We start from the raw sequence: 22775 nt of genomic DNA on the forward strand, positions 1-22775 counted from the left end.
TTGGGTTATAGAAACCTAATATCTTCTGCCATATTAACTGAATATATTTTTGACCTTATTGTTGGGAGTCAGCCTCCCTTGACATTTGATATTAATCACAGACACTGTAGAAACAGTTCAGTGAACTGGAATTGTCATCTGGGCCCAACCAAATCTCCCTGGACACCACTGTTGCTCAGTGGAGCTTTAACTTGTTGTGCTGAGATGTCACACCTGTCAGCCAGCTCTCACATTTTCCCAAGGACTTGCTAGGGTTCCTTGTCTTCCTGTCTCTAAATGCAACACATGTTAGCAACATTCATTGACAGGTTTCAACAGTATGTTTTCCTCTAGTCAAGCTGTTAGTTCGTTCCATTGTCAAATACAGGAATTTCTCTTTGGTCTCTGAAGAATTTCAGAACCACAATGAGAAGTAGGAGGAAATGGTACATATAAAAACATATCCATCAAGATTCTCCAGCACTTGCTCAGGTGTTTTTATGCACTGCCTGTCCTCTCCCAATTTCTCCAGAGAGTAGAGAATACTGAGGCAATATATACAGACTTCACAGAAAGAGTCAGCTAGGAAGTGAGGGTGCAGATTAAGAGTATTGGCATGCAAGTTAACTTAAATTGTCTAGCTACCTGTAATGGTTTGGACACTGCTTGTTAGGTGACCATCATATTAAATATGATCTCTGCACAACAGACTGGAAAGATTATTAATGACTGAGGAAGCTATAGGCAGAGAAGATGTGAAGAACTTACCAGAACTTGGAGTTCCTCCTCAAGTTGCTTTCTTCCAATTATTAAATCCATAGAAAGCAAATAAATACAAGTAAAAGCTAAGGACACTATGTATAAGGCTATATTTTATTTTATTTTTATTGTCAAGGTAATGTACGGAGAAGTTACAATTACATAAGTAAGGTAGTGAGTATATTTCTTGTCAAGCATGTTAGAGATCTTTTTTTAATGCTAAGCAATTGATTTTGGAGAAAATTAGGAGACTGGAGTTAAGAAAATTTGAATCTTGATTGAAACAAGGTTAACAAGTATTTAAAACCATAAAGCTTGGACATGAAGTTGATAATTCTTTTAAGTGGGTCCTGAGCAATCTCCTTTGACCAATGACTCAATCTAGACAAGTATATTATATTAGCAAGGTGCAAAGGGAAAGGAGAGGAATTATCTGGGAATTCTAGCAGAGTGTGACCCAAGAAACATAATTCAGAACATCCTAAGCACGTCATTTTTGAGAACAGGGTCTGGTAGAGACAGAGTCATCAATGCATCCACACAGCTCTGTCCTGGACACTACAAGGACCCAGAGCCCTTCACTTATCAGGCTGTGCTCTTGGCTTCTCACTGTAGTAGCATGAACCATTTTCCTCTTGCCTCAGTCAAGCTAGAAAGGCACATTTTCTCAGTAATGGCACTTCATGTATTGAGCGAGTAAGGCAGATTTATTCACACCGTAGAAAGTAGAAGGTTTTGTTCATTAAAAATTGAAAGCCAGCCAGGCACTGGTAGTTCACACCTGCAATCCTAGCTACTTAGGAGGCTAAGATCTGAGGATTGAAGTTCAAAGCCAGCCCAGGCAAGAAAGTCCATAAGACAACTCCTATCTCCAATTAACCTCCAGAAAATCAGAAGTGGAGCTGGAGTTCGAGGTTGTAGAGCTCTAACCTTGAGCAAAAATGCTCAGGGATAGTGCCTGATCCCTGAGTTCAAGGCCCACAACCGACAGAGGGGGGAAAAAATGGATAAGATTAATGAAAAAAGTTAAACAATTGTTTACATAAGCTAACTTCCTATCAGATTTACCTGTTAGATAAGAGCAAAGGATAAAAACATGCTGTGTCATGATTTTAAAGAATACTCTTATTGATCCATATAGCTAACAACAATGAAGAGCCGTGGGAGTGAATTACATTGCCTTCAAGGTGTATAGGAACTTAATAAATCTTGGTTGGTACACTTACCACGAGCTTGTCGCAAATCATGGGGTGGCCTCGTGTACTATCAACACCTATCTGAAATAGAACAAGTAAGGTTGATTTCTTAGCGAGAGACTATGTTGGCTAAGCTTCCCCCAGGATCCTGTATCGTGTAGCCCCAGAGCTGATGCAATCCACCTGCTCTTACCTGGCATGGGCGCCGAGAGCACGCTGCCCAGAAGGGCTGTAAGCCCTCAGGACAGCGTGGCACTCTCCATTTCACCCTTCCCTATGAAGTGTGTCCGTCTTTGGCGTTTGAAAGGCAACATGACAGACCCAGCAGCAGACCTTGTGATAGAACAAGACCTGAATTTGGAAGCAGAAGGCATGTATTCCTATCCTATTTCTACTTACCAAAAAAAAAAAAGTAATCCCACTATAACAAGCAAGTCTCTAAGGGTGCTCAGTTTCTCATTCAAAAAATATGAGACTTTGCCAGGCATTGGTGGCTCACATCTGTTGTAATCCCAGCTACTGAGGAGGCTGAGATCTGAGGATCACGGTTCAAAGCCAGCCTGGGCAGGAAAGTCTGTGAGACTCTTATCGCCAAATAACCACCAGAGTACCGGAAGTGGCACTGTGGCTCGAAGTGATAGAGCACTAGCCTTGAGCTGAAGAGCTCAGGGACAGTGCCCAGGCCCTGAGTTCAGGGCCTCACAACCAACAAAATAAAAATAAAAATGAACCTTCTCATATCAAGCCTACCTTGCCAGGTTGCTTTGAGGCCAAATGAACCAATATGTGAAGTAGTTTATTTACATGAAAATAACTTGCTGAAAAGCCTGTTGAAATTATTTTAAGAAGGAGAATGGAATGGAGGAAAATGAATGAGGGGTGAGGTAAGTAGGATGATATGTGTGTGTTTATATGTGCGTGTGTGTATGAAATGTCACAATGAAACAGGCATTATACAGTCTCATTAATATATGCTAATTAAAAGATAGAGAAAATAAATAATATATGAAAGTACAATATAATAAACAGGTATAAGAAGTTATAGGTAACTACTACTTAAAATTTAATATTATGTAACACTACAGGATGTCACTGAATAAGCCCACTCCTCCATACTTAACTAGTTTTCTCACAGAGGCCAATGAAACAAAGACCTTGTCACCTCTGTCAAAAGTGCTTCGGCACTTCAATCTGGTTGTAATTGTCTTGAGACTTCAGTGTACACTTGAGTCATGTAATACATTTTCAACTTACATTGATTTAGCCACATTCATTTCAACATTCTTAATTTATATTGATTCAGCCATATTCATATTTTTCTCATGACCAGGGTGACAAAACAAAAGGAGTAATCGCAAAATTAATGCTGTACCCTTGACAACATCTGGTTTGAGGCTTCTTTCAGTTACAGTGAACTAGAGGTAATTGATATCAGAGCTAAGAACCCTCGTTTCACCTTTCCTGGAAAAGCAAGTGGGTGATATTTATAAATAAGGCTCAATTACATCCCGCCCAAGTTGGCATCAGATATAGGGGTTAGAAAACCAGCATTTCTTCAGATCCAGCTATGCCAAGAGCATAGTCAAGACATTTTCCAGCCTTCTGATATTTATTTTGTTAAACTCTTAATTGTTCAAAGGGTTACATCATGGAATCTGCTCCTGCAGATATCATACTTTAGTTATGATAAACTCAAACTTTTGATGCACATAAAAATTATAAGAGAGATGTACAGCTAATGGAAACCACTATTACAAATGGAAATGAAGCCAGGCACCAGTGATTCACACTTGTAATTCTAGCTACCCAGGAGGCTGAGATATGAAAAAGGAGGTTTGAAGCCAGCCCGAGGAAGGAAAGTCCAAAGACTCTTATCTCCAATTAACCAACAAAACGCCGGAAGTGGAAATGTGACTCAAGGGTAGAACACTAGCCTTAAGCACAAAAGCTGAGTACAAGCCCCAGGACAAGTGTCTTTCTTTTTAAAGGAAAGGAACCAGGAAGGGAAATCCCTATGAAAAGGATAACATGTTAGCAGATGTCTGAATGGTATCTGAATGGCATCAGAAAACATAGCCTTCAAATCTCCTCTGATTCCAATAGTGGGAATTCTAGGATCCATTCATTCTCCAGCAGCTCCCTTAAATCTCAAGAACTAAGAGGTAACTTTTCACAGAGTAGAACTACTAATATCAGAAGACTAAAGATATATTCTGAAAAATGGATATCCAACATGCATATATGAAGAGTGACATGTCCATGCAGTGCTTCTGCTGCAAACAAAAACCTTACATTTTGCAGAACAGGGTTACAGAGACCAACCTTTAACATTTGAAAAGTAGTCATTGTTGCTTCTCAAGTTTCTGAAATGACAGGTGGCCTTAAAACTTACTGTTGACTTCCTTTACTCAGAGTATTTGCTTAAGTGTAAAGAAATACAGCTGTGTTGTGCACACACACACACACATACACACACATGCACAAGCACACACACACACAGACTAAGGCCTGATGTATGCTAGGGAAGATTCCATGGTGTAACTCCTTCCAACTTACAATTTAACAAAATGAACACTTGGAAGCTGGAACAGATGATGTTACTGATGGGTGGGAGGCTGTCAGGAGTGGTGGTACAGATGAAGGGTGAAAAGAGAGGCGGGGAGAATACAGCAGCACATCAAACAGAACCATTCTCAGGGAAGACGCTGGGTCTCCCAAATCCGTCAGACCACTGACGTCACATGCATTCTCCACATATCATAAAGAGAAGGACAGGGAGATGCAGAAGTTACTGCGTGACTGGACTCTTTTCTAAGCAGAAAATCTAAATGATTACATCTTATTATGCTTTAAACTAAATAGGGTATCTTTTCCCCTTGCTTCCTAGTCAACAGGGATTTTGGAAAGAGGTCAATGAGTTACAGATGCAATCAAGAAATTGCATTTTTTATTGTACATTCTAATTGTATATGGATTGTATTTGTGAGCTGCTACTTCTGGTTCTGCTCACTTGCCAAAATCTTAATTCCAAATGTCAGACAGTACCCAGCAGCGTGGTGGCACATGCCTGTAATCGTGGCAACTTGGGAGGCAGAGATTGAATTAAGATTCAAGGCTAGCCCAGGCAATGGATTAGTGAAGATCCACATCTTTTCAAGCAAGCTATACAAGGTGGCTCTTGTCTGCGATCACTGGGGATGCTTGAGAACCCAGACACAACATTATTATATTCTGTTTTGGGTAGTACCAGAGTTCAAACTCAGGGGCTTGCATTTGCTAGGCAGGCACCTCATAAACAGTGTGTTTTGTTTTGTGTGTGTATGTGTGTGTTTTTGCCTTGTTACTTTTGTTAGATAGTCTCATACATTTTCTCCAGCCTCAGATCACAATCCTCCTACTTTTACCTTCTACATAGCTGTGCTTAGAGATATGTATCATCATGGCCTGCTTGATCGTTGGGATTGGAGTCTTATTAACTCTTTGGCCAGTCTATCCTCAAATCTCCTTCTCTACAATTCTACCACTGAAGCAACTGGGATTACAGGCATGAACCACAGTGTCCAGCCCTAACAAACATTACTAGGCACCTGATCCCCCATTCCCACCCCAAAAAAACCCTGTAGACTTAAATACTAAAATGGCAGGTTTCTTAGACATTGCAATCTTCCAGCACATTTTCTTCCTGGATTTATGCTCGTAAGAACGTTTTTGACAGCTGTAGTTTTTACATTTATTACTTGCTACTTTGGATGAATTGCTTGGATTTTTTATTTTATTATTATTGTCTTCTGAACGTCTTAAACTTTTGTCGTTACCTGAGTACATTGCCTTTGGTGAGTCAAATTAGAGTGTAGATTGTAAGGAAGTTATATGTAATGAGATTGAGGGCAAATTTTGCTTGGGAACATTTCATACTCTTATAGTTTAAGTTTTTATTCCTCTGTGAGACCTAATGATATTTTTTCCAACAATGCTGTAAATTTATTTTAAAAAGTAACACTGTTTATTCTGTTCCGTTTTTATGTGAACACATTTTTTAATACAAAGAATGGCAGAATATTTCATTTCTGTAAAGATGGACACTGAAACCAATAAACAGTACATTATGAAGATGGCTAATTGCATCCTGCCCTCTTCTCTCCTAAGAAGATGTGATTTCTTCTTATCAGGGCCTTGTTGCCAACAGGGCCTCATTTCATCTGGATACAGAAGCAGAACAGTCCAGGCTCTCCATTCTCTCCCTTCCCAGGTATACTCCCCATGAAATGTGGGGTCAAAGAAAGAGATACACACTAAGAGAATGTGATTGGCCAATCTGAATGCAGATTCGATGAGAATCTATGTCATACACTCACTGAGAAGTAATCAGTCTACTTTTCACCAGATACTGGGTTGGATCTTCTAGAATACTCAATATACGGTCTTCTTCTAGGAGATCATGGGCTAGTAAGGAAAAAGTAAGATGTGTTCAAATTATCTTAATAATAACAAGAGGAAAATGGCTGTGTATACCTAAACCAAAACAACAAAGAAAGACTAAATAAAGACTCTGAAAAGAAAAATGGGTTTATTCATGAATGAGCCAAGGATTTGCAAGTCTAGAGTATAAATACCCTGGAAAATCAGAATCTGTGGGGTGTACCCAAGGAGGCAGAAGAAAGAAAAGAAGTAGTAAAGACAATAGGACTCAAAGGGCTGAGGGAATCAGATAAATTGTTTTGAAACCATAGTCCTTGGTTTCAAGGCCTAGTGACAAGGTGGCTCACCCCACAAGGTGAACAGGTCAGATATGCTCATAGACATGGCCTCTGTGCACAGCTATAGGTTCTGGCTAAATGAATTGTCTTGAAATCATTCCTGTTCTCAGGTCAATGGTGCACAAGAACCCTTTAAGATCTCCTAATTCCACTTCTTTTAGTTTTGTGACTCTACTTTTTTTGTTATTGTTTTGTATAATACCACACTTCCTTTGATAAATAATCTTGTTTTGAGAAAGTACTTCAAGGGAGACATAATTTACAGAGACTTCAGGTCTCAGGTGGCATAGATCTAGATGCCAATGCATTTCCAGGAAGTGACTCTACTTTAATACTGAGAGCTTTCACCTGTGTGACAGACATAGAACCAGTGAGAACACTAAAGAAGCTCCAGGAAGAAATGGATCATATGGGATGGAATGGGATATTGCAAGTAGAAGATAAACTTGGAGTTGAGTCTTGAATAGGGCATTTGATTCCTCTGGGTAGCCATGAGCATTGTAGCTTGTACAGGTATACGGAGAATCTACAATATAAAAGGAAGAAACCAGGAAGTCTGGTCATGGCATGGGTGTTGGACAGGATGACAGATGGAAGTAGAGAGGAAAAAGAAGGTTGGGAGAGGGGAAGAAGGGTCTTCCACCTCAGCTGGCTCAAAATAATCAAGGTATTGTCAAGAAATGTTACCCACTTTCAAAAGCAGCACAAAGGAGGAAGGTAACTTTGTTGGGCAAACAATGAAGTCAGCTATTGATGAGCAAAATCCTCAGAACAGGAAGTACTGACTGCATTAGGGTGCATTGCCTTTCTGCTGTATTAGTTCAAGTTGGCTGACTTGAGAATCTGTGCCTCATTAGAAGTAAAAATGTAAACAAGATCAAACAAAATTTACATGAGATGTTTTATTCAGTTGAGTTTTCCCTGAAATTCAAATTGGCTGAATAGAAACAAAAACTATGGAAGACTGTTAACAAAGTCAACTTTTATAAGATCTCTGCATATGTCAGCCATAATTTTACAATAGAGCTGTGAGCTAGAATAAAGAGCCATTTACTTGTGTTCTAAAACTACCCCATCATTTAGAGAACAAAGGTATCTATGACTGAAACCTTTCTAAAGGAATTATTCCCAGAAATATAGGAATTGACATGAACTGTCATTTAAAAGTAGGTTTGTGGTTAATGTACAAGAAAAGAAAATTCTGTGACAAAAAAAAGAGAGAAAGTAATGGTGTTGTGGTTCACCTGCAATTCTAGCTATTTAGGTAGCTGAAAACAAGACAACCATAGCCTAAAGCCAGCCCAGGCAAAAATCGTTCTCAAAAAAAAAAAAAAAAAAAATCCAGCTACAAGCTGAGCTGGAGGCATGGCTCAAGTGAAAGAGCACAAGCTCACAAAATAAGTGAATGAGTGTGCGACCCTGAGTTCAAACATCTTATCTACTCTGACATTCTCACATTCCTTCTTGATCATCAAAAGTCACTGTCATGGTCTGGCAGGATGGAGTAGGGGAAGAGATACATGTAAAGAGACAGTACCATCAATCAATCTTGATTCTACATAAAAAAGTGTTTTTATGGCTCTTTTAAAATCATTTTCCAAGCCATAGTTCATGACCACACTACCTAGAAAAAGACCTAATATGCCCAGAGACACCAGTGTGGAATTGAAACACCCACCACAAACATCAGAGTGAACCAGATTCCACCAAGGAGAATTGAACTCTCAAGGGACAGGTTGGAATCTTCTCAGAAACACCAACTTCCTGAGGACATTAGAGGAATCATTTGTTGGGCAAAAATTTAGGAGCTCTCTGATCACACATCTAAATAGGCACATCTCCACACCACAATTAAAGTGAGAGCTCATTTGCTCAAATTCACAGAAGGGATATAAAACACAGAAACAGGAAGTCGGTCTAAATTGGATACTGTGTTCCTTCATGCTTTAAAAAAAAATCTAATTTCCCAGGATTTTTTTCACCCTTACACCCAGTCTTCCATACCTTCAAGTCTATTACTCATATATTTTTGGCCTTGAAAATAAAATAACTTCCAGTGGTTCTAAGGATATACCCTCCAGGGGACCAGATAAGGCTATTAGTAATAGTCCTGAGAATTATGTACCCTCCACTGTGTTTCTGCAAAAGGAGGAAGAAAGAAGAATAAAGATGTTAGAAGAAAGACAGAAATTAGAAGCATTCGGGCATTGGTGTTTTTGAGTGACCAATGCCCCTGGACTATAGTGAAATGAAAAGGAGCATGTCTATCTGTGGGGAAAGTAAAACAAGTGAGACTTGGTAGCTGTATTTTTAACTAAATGAATACATATTAAGCATAAACATACTGAAAATATTTTTCCTAAAGGCTAATGTCAGGTTGAATACATTTTGAGACAAGCAACCACATATTTTCCTACAAGATGAGTTTTATCCAGGTATCAGTGGCTCATATCCGTAATGGTGGGTACTCAGAAGCTTGAGCTCTGAAGATCAAGGTTCAAAACCAGGCCCAAAAGGAAAATCTGTGAGACTCATATCTCCAATGAACCAAAAAAAAGCCAGAAGAGGAGAGTACTAGCTCTGGGGGGAAAAAAAGGAAAGAGTGAGACCCTATGTTCAAGTCCAATACAAAGTAATAATAATAATATCATAAGTATATGTTGAAGAAACTTACCATATGCAATCATAATATGTATACATGTACATATATATTATATTATATATTATATTAATTGCATTTATTATATATAAGTATATAATATATTATATAATTATTATATTAATTATAATATAATATATATATTACTCCAAAGTGAATAGCCACTAACTGACAGCAATGGAAAATGTTTAGCAGACTTGTACTTTTTTTTTTTTTTGGCTGTAGAAAAATACCTAAGAGAACAACTAAAGGAAGAAAGGATGAATTTTGCCTCATAGTCTCAGATGTTTCCATTCATGGTCAGCTGGCTCTGTTGTTTTGTATCATGCTGAACTAAAACATCATGAAGGCTTAAACCTGTGGCAGAAGAGGGTACTCACTTCATGATGGCCAGGAAGCAGAGAGGGAGAAAGGGAAGGACCTGGGGTATGATATATTTTTCAAAGATAGTTGAAGGTCCTATTGAGTTAACTCCTCCAGATAATACCCACCTCCTAAAGTTTCTAGCACTTCCAGACTATAACACATGAGCCTTAGGGGGACTTTAGTAGTCAATTATCTCCTGCAATATCTCATGGGCATCAGTGTATCTGTTTGGAGACCCACTGTACTATTTTAAACCAAAGCTCTCTTTCTAGCAAAAGGAGACAAAGTCCAAAGGGATCTACCTACTTAAAAAGAAAGTCTATTAAATGCTGAATTTCCTCCTGAAATGGAGCAAATTGGTTAAATAGTTGCTGGGTCAACTAGTCCTCTTAAATAGTCAATCATTGATTTATTTCTTTTAATGTTTTTAAATATCAACTCTAGTATAAGAGAATGAATGTAAGAGAGTGAGTATATCAGCCCACTTGGTATAAATCTCACTTGAATGTATCTCCTTCACAAGTCCTGGAATGAAATAAAAGATCAGTGTATAAGCTGGGCACCAGTGGCTTACACCTGTAATCCTAGCTACTCAGGAGGCTGGTGATGGAGGTTTAAAGCCAGCCCGGGCAGAAAAGTCCCTGAGAGACTCTTATCTCGAATTAACCACTCAAAAACCAGAGTGGTGCTGTGGCTCAAGTGGTAAAGTGCTATAAGAGGCTCAGGGACATCGCCAAGGCCCTGAGTTCAAGCAAAAATAAAAAAAAAATCAGTGCATAATGAATGACTTATGTATCTAAAAGTCCATAGAGTACAATTTATCCTTGTTTTCAGATTAAGGTCACTGTCAATAAAACAAAGTTAAAGAAGATGTCCTTCAACATAGAACCAAATCAAAATTTAGAATTTGTCAAATTCCTAACACAAAAGTCAAGGCTCCTGAGCAGATAATTGAGTCAAAATAGAACAAGAATTCTATTTTCTTCTAGCAAAGCTTCTTATGATAATTCTTTTTTTTAACTTTTTTATTGTCAAAGTAATATACAGAAGGGTTACAATTACATATGTAAGGCAGTGAGTACATTTCTTACCACACTTGTTACCACCTCCTTCATTTTTCTTCCACCTTCCCCCTGCCTGTTTCCCTCCCCAACCTCCCCCAGGTTGTACAGTTGGTTTACAGCATATTGTCTTGTAGATATTCCGGTTGCATTGGTTCACCTTTAACCCTTTGTCTCTCCATTTTGATGTTCTCCTCCCCTAGTTCCAGTAAACATACATACAATAATACCCAGTTTACTAAAGTCAGTTATAGTGACTGGTGTCATTCCTTCTAATAGATGCATAGAATTCCATTATGTATATGAACCACATTTTCTTGATCCATTCGTCTATTAAGGGGCCATCTAGTTGGTTCCATATTTTAGCGATGGTAAATTGTGCTGCAATGAACATAGTTGTGCTGGTAGCTTTAAGCTTCCATCCCATAAAAACTCCTCATCGGAGTATGGTGGCTATATAGGACAAATTTTCCATCTAAATTATCTTATAAACAATGCATAAAATAAAGTTATAGAAGAAAGTAGAAACATGCCAACCTAACCTACATCCGATGGGTAAAGTCTCTGAAATACTGCTGCTAGAGCAAAAAGAAGGACCAGCGTTTGGGCCGTTCCTCAGAATCTCCTCTACCAAAGTCATGAGTAACATGTCTGTAGACTTTACCTGATATAAATAAACTGAGCTTTCAAACTTGAATAGAATTTCTAACAAGAAAAGATTTGTGCTACTATTGGACAAGTAAAAACAATTCTGTTATACTTGAATGTATAAATCTGTGCTGGAGGACCTAGACCAGACTGAGAATTCCTTGACACACATAAAATGTTAATAAATGGATAGCCCAAATGCCACTCAGAAAATGCTGAATTATAAGACCCAGTACTCCAAAAATACTTGAATGTAGAAATCAAAAGTACCGGCTACATTACCAGAAACTTAATTTATGTGCCACTGAACCTTCCAAATTACAGATGAGGAAGATGAGATTCAAAGGATATGTAGTAATTCCAGAATTCATCTGTATAACAGAGCTGGAATTGGGAAGCTAGTCTTTGTTAAAGCTAGTTGTGTCAAGGCCTAAAGTCAAACCATACAGAAATACCTAAGCCAACTGCTGAGGTAATTATGCAATGGCATAAGTTCATTTGTTAAGTATCATTTAGTGATCAACCTAGAAATGATGAATTGATATTACACAATTGAATGCACTTGGATGTGCTCACAGTCATCTAAATCTCTCTTAGAAGGCAGCATAAGCATTTGTGATTTATCTATTCCACCACAGTATACAGCTTCTATAAAAATAGTTCCCAATCAGAAGCACAGTAGATCAAAAGCCAAGTCAATGTTTTAAAATATATTTTATGATAGATGACAGCAGAGGAAATAAAAGCATGCATCATTGAACTTATTCACTCCAGTACATTTAGGAGAGGATATATACATTTCTATATTAACACATCGCTTCCTAATGAACTGTTTCAAAACGAGATTTTCCACAGTCTAATTACTTTAAATACATTTCACAATGCAAGCGGCTTCCTGGGTATGTTATAGGTTTCCATTCCGTTGGGCCTGAATGTACCTAAGGGTTTTATGTTGTCACAAGTTTATTAAAAGGAAACTTAATTTTCACATGATATAGTCTTCTCTGACAAGCAAGCTGTTTACACATAGCTGTGTGCAGTTTTATAAGCCAGGCCTGGGGCTAGGAATCTCACAATATGGATTTGATTTCTTAGCAAGAGCCATGCTGTCTGATGAGCTATAGAGAATCAACAAACACTTTCCCAGCTAGAAAGTGGTTTATCTTGCATCCAAACCACATACCTTACGCTTAGTAGGCACTCCATAAATGTTTTGTAATTAATTAGAATAGAGATAGGACTTAGTTGGTTTTCTGGTTGTGTTTTCTATTCAACTAAACTTAGAGCTTCTAAACTCTGATTTAGCATAACGTGTGTCACTACGGGAATCTTGTTATAGAACAGATTTGGTTTTGGTAGATCTGATTGCGGCCCTGAGAGTGTGCATTTCTTAAAAGGCCCCAACTAAGGCACATGTTTCTGGCCCAGGAAGCACATGAAGAATAGTAGGCTGCAAGCCTTCCTTCAAGATGTATTCGTTCTTTTAACCACAGTACTCTTGCAGCAACTGACCTCCTCTAATTTTATCATAGTGCTACAGTTCAAATGTGTCTCCCAAAGTTCATGTGTTAGAAATTTAATCCCCAATGCAAAAGTGTTGCTAGATGGGATCTACAAGAGACAATTAACCCAGGAGAGCTCTCTGCTCTTATGAAGGGATTAATGCCATTACTGCAGGAAAGAGTAGTTAGCACCAGACTGGAATCCTGAGTAAAGAATGAGTTTGGACCCCCCCCCAACACACACATACCTCTCTTAGGCCTGATTTCCACCTTCCACCATGGGATAATACCACAAGAAGACCCTTGCCAGACAACGCCCCTTGATCTTGCACTTTCTGCCTCTAGAACTGAAGGAAATAAATCTCTGCTCTTCAAACATTATCCAATCCCAATGGTTCTTCTACAGCAGCCCAGAACACACTAAAACAACACTATTTATGATCTGGTACTAGTCTGTTTAACTTTATACCCATAGTCTTCCTTAGGAGAGTGACCAATTTTATCTAGTTCACTGTTGCATTTTCAGTAAAACAAATACTTTCTGAGTGGTGGCCAACCAAATGAATTAATATGCAAAAAAAAAGATGTTTTCACATGTATCTTTCAATGTCCACAACTATTCTCCAATAACCTTTTCATAAAAGTATTACCAGATCCAGAGGATTTTATTTAAATAAAACATCTCTGGCAAAGAACTCTATTTGTTATTGTCACTGGATATTCAATAAAAGTGTAAAATTGTTAAAAAAAAAAAAAGTATTACCAGAGCATTAGAGATTTTTCCAAAGTCACAGTAGATCTCATCATTATAATTATGCCTAACATGTACATAGTATTTATACTTTTATACACATTTATGCACATATATGTGCATGTATATTCTTGCAATGACCCTATGAGAAAAACTTATTTTAATTCTAACTTTAAGAGTAAACTAATGAATACACCTTATTCAGATTTACACAGCTAGCCAATGTCATTACTGGGATATGAACCTACACATTTGGGTTCCATTATGCATGTACGTAACTACCACATCTACCAATGAAAACACAGAATCTCTCTGTGACTTGGTCAAGCTTTCTAACCTCACTATGTTTTACTGCTTTAACATAGAGATTCAAGCCCCATTCTAGAAACTGTTCTGCCCTAACCTGAATCCGCTCTACTTGGGCATTCCTGGACTTAATTACCTTCTTGAGCAATGCCACTGGTTTACATCCTAAAGTGAAGGGTAATATTGCTGGTACACAAATATAAATGATAAACACTTTATGACACTAGCTCACCAGGAGATGATGCTCAGCTGGTCCAGGAAGACAAGAGGGGGGATAAGCTATCAGTAATTTCTTCTCTTCATACATGTAAAAAGTCTTGAGGAATCTCATGTTATGAGTGGTATTCTCCAATCTGAGACTTGCCAAGTTTTTGACTAGGCTGGCCTCAGAAATATAAAAGAACCTATTCCATGTTTCTGGGCTGATATTTTCTGACAATATACATTTGAATTGTAAATCTTTCCATAATTAAGGAAAAACAAATAGTGTGTACATTTATACATATCATTTTTTTCCTTAGAGTATTATGACAAGAAGAAAATCATGCAACTATTTTAAGAGACAAGTCACTATGGCAACAATTTCTCTGATTAAATTTAGAGAGGCAATGCCTTCTGCTACTGGAAAATTCAACTTCTAGTAGTAGATATTACATACTGTTTCATACTGGGGTCTTGCTTTTGTTTTTGTACTAGACAATTCTCCATGTTACCTTACTTAATGTAAAATCCTATATCATAATAAACAATAACTCCTTTTGCACACTTAATCCTTAAACTGAAATCATATTGGCTCGAGCATTCTCAGATAAAAATAGTGCTGATATATGTTATCCAGAATACTAACAGAGGGAAATCTTCAAACAATTGGAATGGTCTCTAGTCAATAATTTGATTTGCCTATAAATTTTCTTTTTCCCAGAAAACTATTGCCTAGATTACTAAAAGAAAGTGAGACATATAATTCCATATCTATAATAGTCATAATCATAATAGGTTCACTTAAACAGTAGCAAATATCTTCTGGATTTCTTTCAAACAGGGAAGTCCATCAATTTTGTCCTATTTTAATGATATTTCCTCAACCTCATTTAGCCTCTTTCTTGCTGCACTGAACCAAAGAAGTGAATTTTCAGAATAGTAATAATATCAGTGACAAATGATGTCACTCACTAAGCACCAGAGACATGCCAGGGCTTGATTTACAAGTTTAATTCAACCAAGGAAAGCCAGAGATTATATCTACTTAAAGATTTCATGTTTGTAAGGAAGATATAATATTTAGCATTGGTTAAGAATTTCTTGTTAAATCCTCACCATCCTATGAGTTGCCATATGAGACCTTGGATATTGTACAGATCCAGTTCTATGTCTTGTTGAATCTTCCCTGAATCCATTATACAGATTAAGAAATCTAGTCATTCCCCCCAAGCATTATAGTTGTTGGAGTGAAGTAGATGCACGGAATGTCGACGTATTGATAAAACTTCAGGAATGGGTAAATTTTACCTTGGGTAAAATGAGAAAACTGGGTGATAATAATATTCAAGACTCTAAATGATGACTACTAAGACATCAACATTTTCAACAATTACACATGGAAATAACATTACTTGTTATTGTAACAACCTTGGTATTCTGACTTTACATTTTTCTGTGAGCAATGATAAGATGAATTGAATATTTCCACATGGGGGAGCTTGGAGCTTAAATACTAGCATAACCATCTGATGAACATGCATTCCTTTTACTTTTTGGAAGTAAATAGTAAGCCAATCAGCATAAAAAGAAAGAGGAAGAATGGGGTTATGATTTGGGTAGTTTGGTATAATATGTTAGCATATGAAGGCAAGGAAAATAATTTAACCAATGAGATTTTTCTATTTCTGTGCAAGTATTAATTTCCAGTCAGTTCCCCTACAATTTTTACAGTCTCGAAGATAGATTGAAGTGTCCCCAAAATAAGTTTATATCACTGCATTTGGTTAACCCCTGGAGAACACCAGTGGGGGAGCTTTTAGCTAGAAATCAACTATATCCATAACGTTAACGAATGTGGATTGTGTCGTCCAGTGACTTGACTGTTACGGTATTTAATAATAGTCTTAACAGTTTACTTCCCCTATCCTTCCTTTCTGTTTCTTTCCCTTTTCCCCTTTCTTCCTTTTCTTTTGTTTTTCAGAGCTCAGTTCCAAGTACATTACCATCTGACCCACACTTCTAGTCCTTATCTGCTCTTGTGATTTTTTTCTAATAGGGTCTCAAGTTTTTGCCTCAGGGCAACCTCATACTGAGACCCTCTTACCTAAAGTCTCACTTGAAAAGGTTACTAAGTTAAATAGGACTACTCCCTACTTTATTTGTTGCCCATGCTAGTCTTAAATCACCATAGGTGTAGAACATATGCTTTGACTTTGTTAATCATTTCTTTATAAAGATATAAACTGCTATGCTTGTAATCCTAACTGCTCAGGAAGCTTAGAAGCAGAGAATCCTCATTTAAAGCCAGGAAGTCTTTGAGATGCCATCTCCAAAACAACCACCAAAAGGCCAGAATGAAAGCAGAGCTCAAGTGGTAGAGCATAAGCAAGCATAAAGTCCTCTGTTCAAACTCTGGTACCAGAGGGGAAAGTTGATATTATATAATATGTGTGTATATAAAATCTGTCAATTATTCCAATTATGTGTTGTATATTAATCACTCTTTATATCCTATTAGTCCTGTGATAGGCTCACTCATTTTTTTAAAAAATAGCATTATTTGAAGTCTTCTATAGATAGGCAAATTGTTTGGGGCAGAAAAAAAATCACAAAACATGTTGCAAAATTTCAGCTAGTCAAGTGAGTCAAAAGCAGCTACTACTTTCTAGAAGTCTCTAACAGTATTTCTGGCACTGTGGGAGTACCTAGTTTGAATTATACCTAAATACCCTAAGGAAACTGAACTTATTGTGTTTATTTCCTTGGAGTTCATTTACATCCTTCATTATCTTAATTCAAGTAACTGTCAATTCAAGTAACTGTCTTTGGAGGCAAGTAAGAGGTGGACAAGTTAAGAACCAGTGGCTCTGAGGCCTGCTCAGGGTTAAGGAGACAACACTGACCAAGCACACATCTATGGGTCCCCTCACTTTAGCCACAGCTCGGGCTTTTTAATTGGCTTAAAGGACTTGCTTGTTTTTCACTTTTGTTATTGAAATAGAAGTGGAAATCTGCTTTCAGAGCCCAGCCTATCAGCAGTCTCCTACCTCAGCTCGCCTGACCTTCAGGCTGTGCAGCTGCCTCTGTGGAGTTAAAAATGGACTGTCAAGCTGGCTTTAATTTCTGAGGCTCTGCCTGCAAACGTCCTCCCACTGATCTGTTTATCACACACCCTCCTTACCCCTTCTGTGGTTGTTTTTCTTACCAAGAGTTTTTAGCCTGGACAGCTGATCTTGTCTTTCAAGGCTATAACATGCAGATCTTTCCACATAAAAAGCTAAAAACCTAGGAGCCAATGCTAAGATTTGGCCTGGTAGAACATAATCTTCTGGGATGCATGTTTTCTGGCACATGTGGAAGTTAGATCTCACTTATAAATACATATGTAAACATACAGGGTCATATCCTTATATACACAAATCTATTAGCTGGAGTATGGTATATACAGGGGAGAATTCCAATGGTGTAATTTCTTTGACCAACTAACTTACAGTCTAACCAAATGAATACCAGGCAGCTGAAACAAGTGTTGTGGGTGGTGATGAGGTCAAGGTGATGGGGTAGATAAATGGAGAGAGGAAGAGCGAATGCAGTCATAGTATTTACTTGTATGCATGGATAAATGGAACTGGGGGGGGGGAATCAAGGAGATGGGTGGGGTTGAAGGAGAATGATAAAAAAAAAAGATGCATTTATTCACAAAACTGACCTGCTGAATTAAAACCCCTTTGTACAACTATACTTAAGGATAGTAAAAATGTTAAAAAAAAATACATTAATAACAAAAAGAAAGAAGGAAAGGAGAAAAGAAAACTGGCCTTCTTTCTCCAGGCCTGGATTGCTACATTTTCATCTTCTGATCTACCAAGAAACCCACTGAGAGTGGACAGCCCTGACAGAGATAATATGCTACTGACTGGCACACAAAGTGAAAGGGGTGGGGGGGGGGGGAATGGTGTAAGAAACTTCGGAAGAAAACCCCATGTTTGTGGGTGTAGGGGGACACAGGGGGACTCCTTTCTTCCTCTTGTGCTCTAACTCGAGAAACCTGTGGGAGATTTCTCCTCGCAGGACGCACAAACTTCTTTGTCTTCCTCGAGATTGCCAAAGTTCCCCCTGCCAGAAACTTCTGCCTCTGAGAAGGGTAATTGCTCCTAACCAACCCGCGGGTGGAGGAGGCGGCCTGACATCCCCGCTCGTGGTTTTGTTTAGTTTCCTGGCAAGCGCCCCTTCTTTTGGGGCTCCTGGCACTCCGGGCCCAGGGTCTCATTAGAAAATGCCAGGCTCAGTCTCCCCGCGGAGAAAACGCATTAGTCACAGTCATCAAGGGCGCGAAGGGGGGCCCAGGAGCCTGGGGAGCGGGGAGGCGAGGGGGGGGGCTGACCAGGACCCCCCCCCCCAAAGCAAGGAGGAGCCTGCGGTGGATCTGAACCCCGCGCCTGCAGGAGGAGGAAGCAGGGAACCTCCGGGGCGCAGCGTGGAGCTGACGTGGAGTGGAGGCCAGGACACGTGCACCAAGGATGCTCACTGCCCAGGGCCCCACGCCCGGTGTTCAGGGTGGAGCGGGAAGGCCACGGGGCACGGTCCCACGGCGCATCCTGCCGCCCGGGAGGCATCCGGGTCAGGGCAGCCTGGGGCGCGAGCAAACACGATTGCCAGGGGAGTAGGGCAGGGGAGTGGGGGGCGCATCGAAGCGAAGCGGCCAGGATAGCTGGAAAGCGGGGTGCTCACTCTTGGGGGAGTCGTGCACCCGGAATGACGGTCAGGGTGACCTGTGACCTTACGGAGGAAATAGCAGGTGTCCCCCGATTGGGATTATCCTCAACTCTCAGAGGCTCCAAACACCCAGGTTGCAAGCGACCTGACCCAAGGGGGCGGGGCGGGCGGGCGGGGGGCGGGGCGGCTCCGGGGGGCGGGGCGCTGGGTTATAAAGTGCTGGCCGCCCCAAGGTGGACGAGGCTTCGTCGAGCCTGCGCTGGGTGGTGGTGGTGGTGGTGGTGGTGGTGGTGGGGTGGGTGGCCAGCCCAGGGTCGATCTCGGCTTGGATCTATCGATCCCTGCCTGGACAGGGGTGGGAGTTCTCTGCCTCGATTTACCCCCTCGGTATTCCAGGTATTCCAAGCCAGCGAGTCGGCCCAGGTGAACTCCCCGCAGGTGAGCCTGGAGAAGGAGGGGCCGGGGAGTCTGCCGCTTTCCCAAACCGCGCTAACTTTCCCCCTTCCAGGTGGAGGGGGGGTGGGGGGGCTCGGTCGTTGGCGGTTCCCGGAGCTCGGTCCACTTGAATTGCACAGGCTGCTCTCGGCCCAAGTTCCCGGGCTGCTCGGCCCTGGCGACGCCGGGCGGCTGAAGATCCTCCGCCCGTCTTGGTCCTTTTGCAAATCGCTTTTGTGGTTGCTGTTTTTCTTTCCCCAGAGCCCCCAGAAAGGCCGTTCTGCCCCCCGCGAGGGAAACCTAGCCGTTGACCATGGTTGCAACGGGCAGTTTGAGCAGTAAGAACCCGGCCAGCATTTCAGAGCTGCTGGACCGTGGCTGTCAGTCGGGGAGCCTGCTAAGTGGTGAGTTCCTTACCTGCCCCCCCCCCCTTCCCGCCCCTCCAGAGGTCGCAGCGCCTCCATAGACCCCCGAGGCGAGGCGTGCGACGGCACACCCCCTCCTCCCTTTAGAGAGGGCTGCAAGGTTCCCCTAAGACTCCTTTCCAAACTTCCCCGGGGGAGGTGGTGTCTGTACATGACAAACAAACATCCAACACTCCAGGTCTGCTGCTACAAACCGCCCGGGAAATTCAGCTCCTTATCCTCATTGGCTTGAAATTAAGAGTACAGTAATGTGTGTTTTAACAAATGTATTAATTTGTTTGAGTAGCCAGCATCCGCCCTCCCTCTCTCCCTCTCTCCGCCCCCCTCCCCCCCCACACCAAATTCTAGTGTGCCCAATTGCTATCAATTCTCTTCTTTCCCCTCTCCTCAGGAACCCAATCATCTCCCATCTGTTCATTTGTTTGTGTGTGTTTTGGGTCAATGGGTCAGTTATGCCTTTAGAGTCTAATGTAAACGGAATAATACAAAAATGTGTTCTATTGTATCTAGTTTCTTTCCCACAGCCTAGTAGTTTGGAGATCCTTCCATGGCTTGCTGGGATCAGTGTGTTCCTTTTTATTACCGTGTAGAGTTCTATTTGTGGATGTTGCCATTATTCCATTCTTAAGGTCAGAAGGAAACAAACAAACGTGGTTCTAGACTGTCCTTGGCAATTTTAAGCAACAAGTTGTTAAACAACACTCTGCCACCAAAAGACAGTATGAGCATAGATAAAAATGCTTAAATTTGGGGTTGGAGGGGCATTCTTCCTCATTTGCAAGGTAAAATTAGGTGATGACCTAATTTTATAGGCCCAAATTCTAAAATTCTCTTCAGCATAGCTTGGTGATCAAGCTCTTATAATTTGGAATGTATTCGTTGAATAAAAAAAAAAAGTAATGTTCTGGGTGAATGGATGAAGTGGAGAGGAGAAAGCTAATGGAGGTGAAATGGGTGTGGAGTGTTGGTTAGCAGGCAGGCAGCTGCCTGGGCCCTGCTCCGGTGACTGTGGTGGCTCTGCTAACTGTGGTGTGGACCTATGCCAAGTGGTAGGATTAATTTGGGAGGTAGGTGGCCAAGTGCAGACCTATCTTTTTTCCTTTGAGCAAATCTAATTTTGTTGCCCTAGGTCTGTTTTGTTTTGCTTGGCTAAGAGAAACTACCTAGCCTGTTATAAATAACCTCATGAACCTCAAAGGTCTCTTCTTCTCTGAGCAATCTTTAATCAAAGTGGTTGGAGCTAAAATTGGGTTTAGAGGCCATTCTAGTAAATACTTTTTAAAAAATAACATTGTAACTCTGATGAATTTTTTAAAGAAAAGTATCATCCATCAAGCTTGCAATGGACTCACTTAAGAACAATTACAAAAAAATTCTGTATTTTATAGTAAATGTATTCTTAGGGGAAAAGACAGTACCTCAGTCAACAAAAGTTGTAACAATTTTAATTGCAGAGGTAATGCATGTTCCTTAAAGCAAAATTAGAAAAACCTCTGAAATAAGCAAGAAAGGAAATCACTAGTAATTTTAAAAGATTGACAATAGCGTTTGATATGTGAGCAAATATATATATATATATATACATATATATATATACCTTCAACTTTGTGAGGTTAAATGACTTGCTCTATTGCTTCACTAGTTAGCAAGACAAGGTTAGCTCCCAATGAGATAATAGAAACTGATAGAGGGAATATCATGACATACACCTGTAAACCCAGCACTTCAAAGGTAGAGGATGGAAGAGGTTAGCCTTACCTCCATTTCAAGAGAAAAAACAAAAACATAGGCAAGAAAGAGGGAGAAGGAGAAAAAATTATAAAGGAAAATCAAAGAAGAGAATCAAGGAAAGAGGTAGATTTCATAGATAGAAATAACCACGCAGTGCTGCTACGTTGTTTGGGTTTGTGTGTGTGTGTGCGTGCGCGCGCATGCACGCGCGTGCACATGTGCAGGTGAGTGTGTTTGTGTGTATGTGTCCTCCTAGATTTTCATCTAAAACTTTAATTTCCTACAGACTTTGACTACTGGGATTATGTTGTTCCTGAACCCAACCTCAACGAGGTGATCTTTGAGGAGACAACCTGCCAGAATTTAGTTAAAATGCTGGAGAACTGTCTATCCAAATCAAAGCAAACCAAACTTGGTTGCTCCAAGGTCCTTGTCCCTGAGAAACTGACCCAGAGAATTGCTCAAGATGTCCTTCGGCTTTCCTCCACAGAGCCCTGCGGCCTTCGAGGCTGTGTCCTGAATGTGAACTTGGAAATTGAAAATGTATGTAAAAAGCTGGATAGGATTGTGTGTGATGCTAGCGTGGTACCTACCTTTGAGCTGACGCTTGTGTTTAAGCAGGAGACCTGCTCGTGGGCTAGCTTCAGGGACTTCTTTAGTAGAGGTCGCTTCTCAGCTGGCCTGAGGCGAACTCTGATCCTCAGCTCTGGATTTCGACTTGTTAAGAAAAAACTTTATTCTCTGATTGGAACCACAGTCATTGAAGAGTGCTAAGAAAGAGGGGGAGAAGTATTAAGAGCTCTCTTATGATTGAGTAATAAAAGGATGCAGCTACTCAAAGTCATTTGTAGTTTTGCCCCTGCCTGCCTTCAACAAGAACTCCCAAATTTCTTTCAATGTATCTTTCTCATTCATAACAACCCCATCCAAAGGGCTGTGCCTTGTACAGCATAACTCAGGAATGTGTATATGTTCTACATACAACATATTTCTTATGGGAAAGAAAGGAATAAGGAAAAGAAGCACCCCGCTTCAGTTTTGTATTTTATTCTCATTTTTTGGCCGATAGCCTTGGTCCTACAACATGGAGAATTGATCTTCATGGTTTGATTTTCATGTCTTTTTTTTCTTACAAGTTTCCAAAATAATCCTTTCAAATATGCAATCTTAAGAAATCGATGTCTAGCCCATCAGAACATCCAGAAGCTCACAATTACCTGACAATTTTCCATTCAAATTTGAAGAGTTTGGCTCATGCCTCTAATCTTAGCTACTTAAAAGAC

The 22775-nt window shown here is 40.1% G+C and overlaps 1 protein-coding gene across 1 annotated transcript; it reads left to right on the forward strand.

Annotated features, from left to right (window-relative positions):
- The first annotated feature begins 19163 nt into the window (after window positions 1–19163).
- Window positions 19164–22332, forward strand: Ddit4l (DNA damage inducible transcript 4 like). Its single transcript, XM_048333611.1, has 3 exons — window positions 19164–19339; window positions 19598–19740; window positions 21779–22332. Exons 2-3 carry the CDS (start codon window positions 19650–19652, stop codon window positions 22264–22266), a joined length of 579 nt encoding a protein of 192 aa, XP_048189568.1. The 5' UTR covers window positions 19164–19339; window positions 19598–19649; the 3' UTR covers window positions 22267–22332.
- Window positions 22333–22775: the final 443 nt, after the last annotated feature.

Source organism: Perognathus longimembris, chromosome 24 (genome assembly GCF_023159225.1).
Source record: "Perognathus longimembris pacificus isolate PPM17 chromosome 24, ASM2315922v1, whole genome shotgun sequence".
Classification (NCBI taxonomy): Eukaryota; Metazoa; Chordata; class Mammalia; order Rodentia; family Heteromyidae; genus Perognathus; species Perognathus longimembris.

Bases quoted from the DNA above. Each gene is read 5' to 3' on its own strand.
- Ddit4l (XM_048333611.1), top strand. From the start codon at position 19,650: ATGGTTGCAACGGGCAGTTTGAGCAGTAAGAACCCGGCCAGCATTTCA. The intron at 19,741-21,778 runs GTGAGTTCCTTA...AATTTCCTACAG, and splicing joins GTCGGGGAGCCTGCTAAGTG to ACTTTGACTACTGGGATTAT.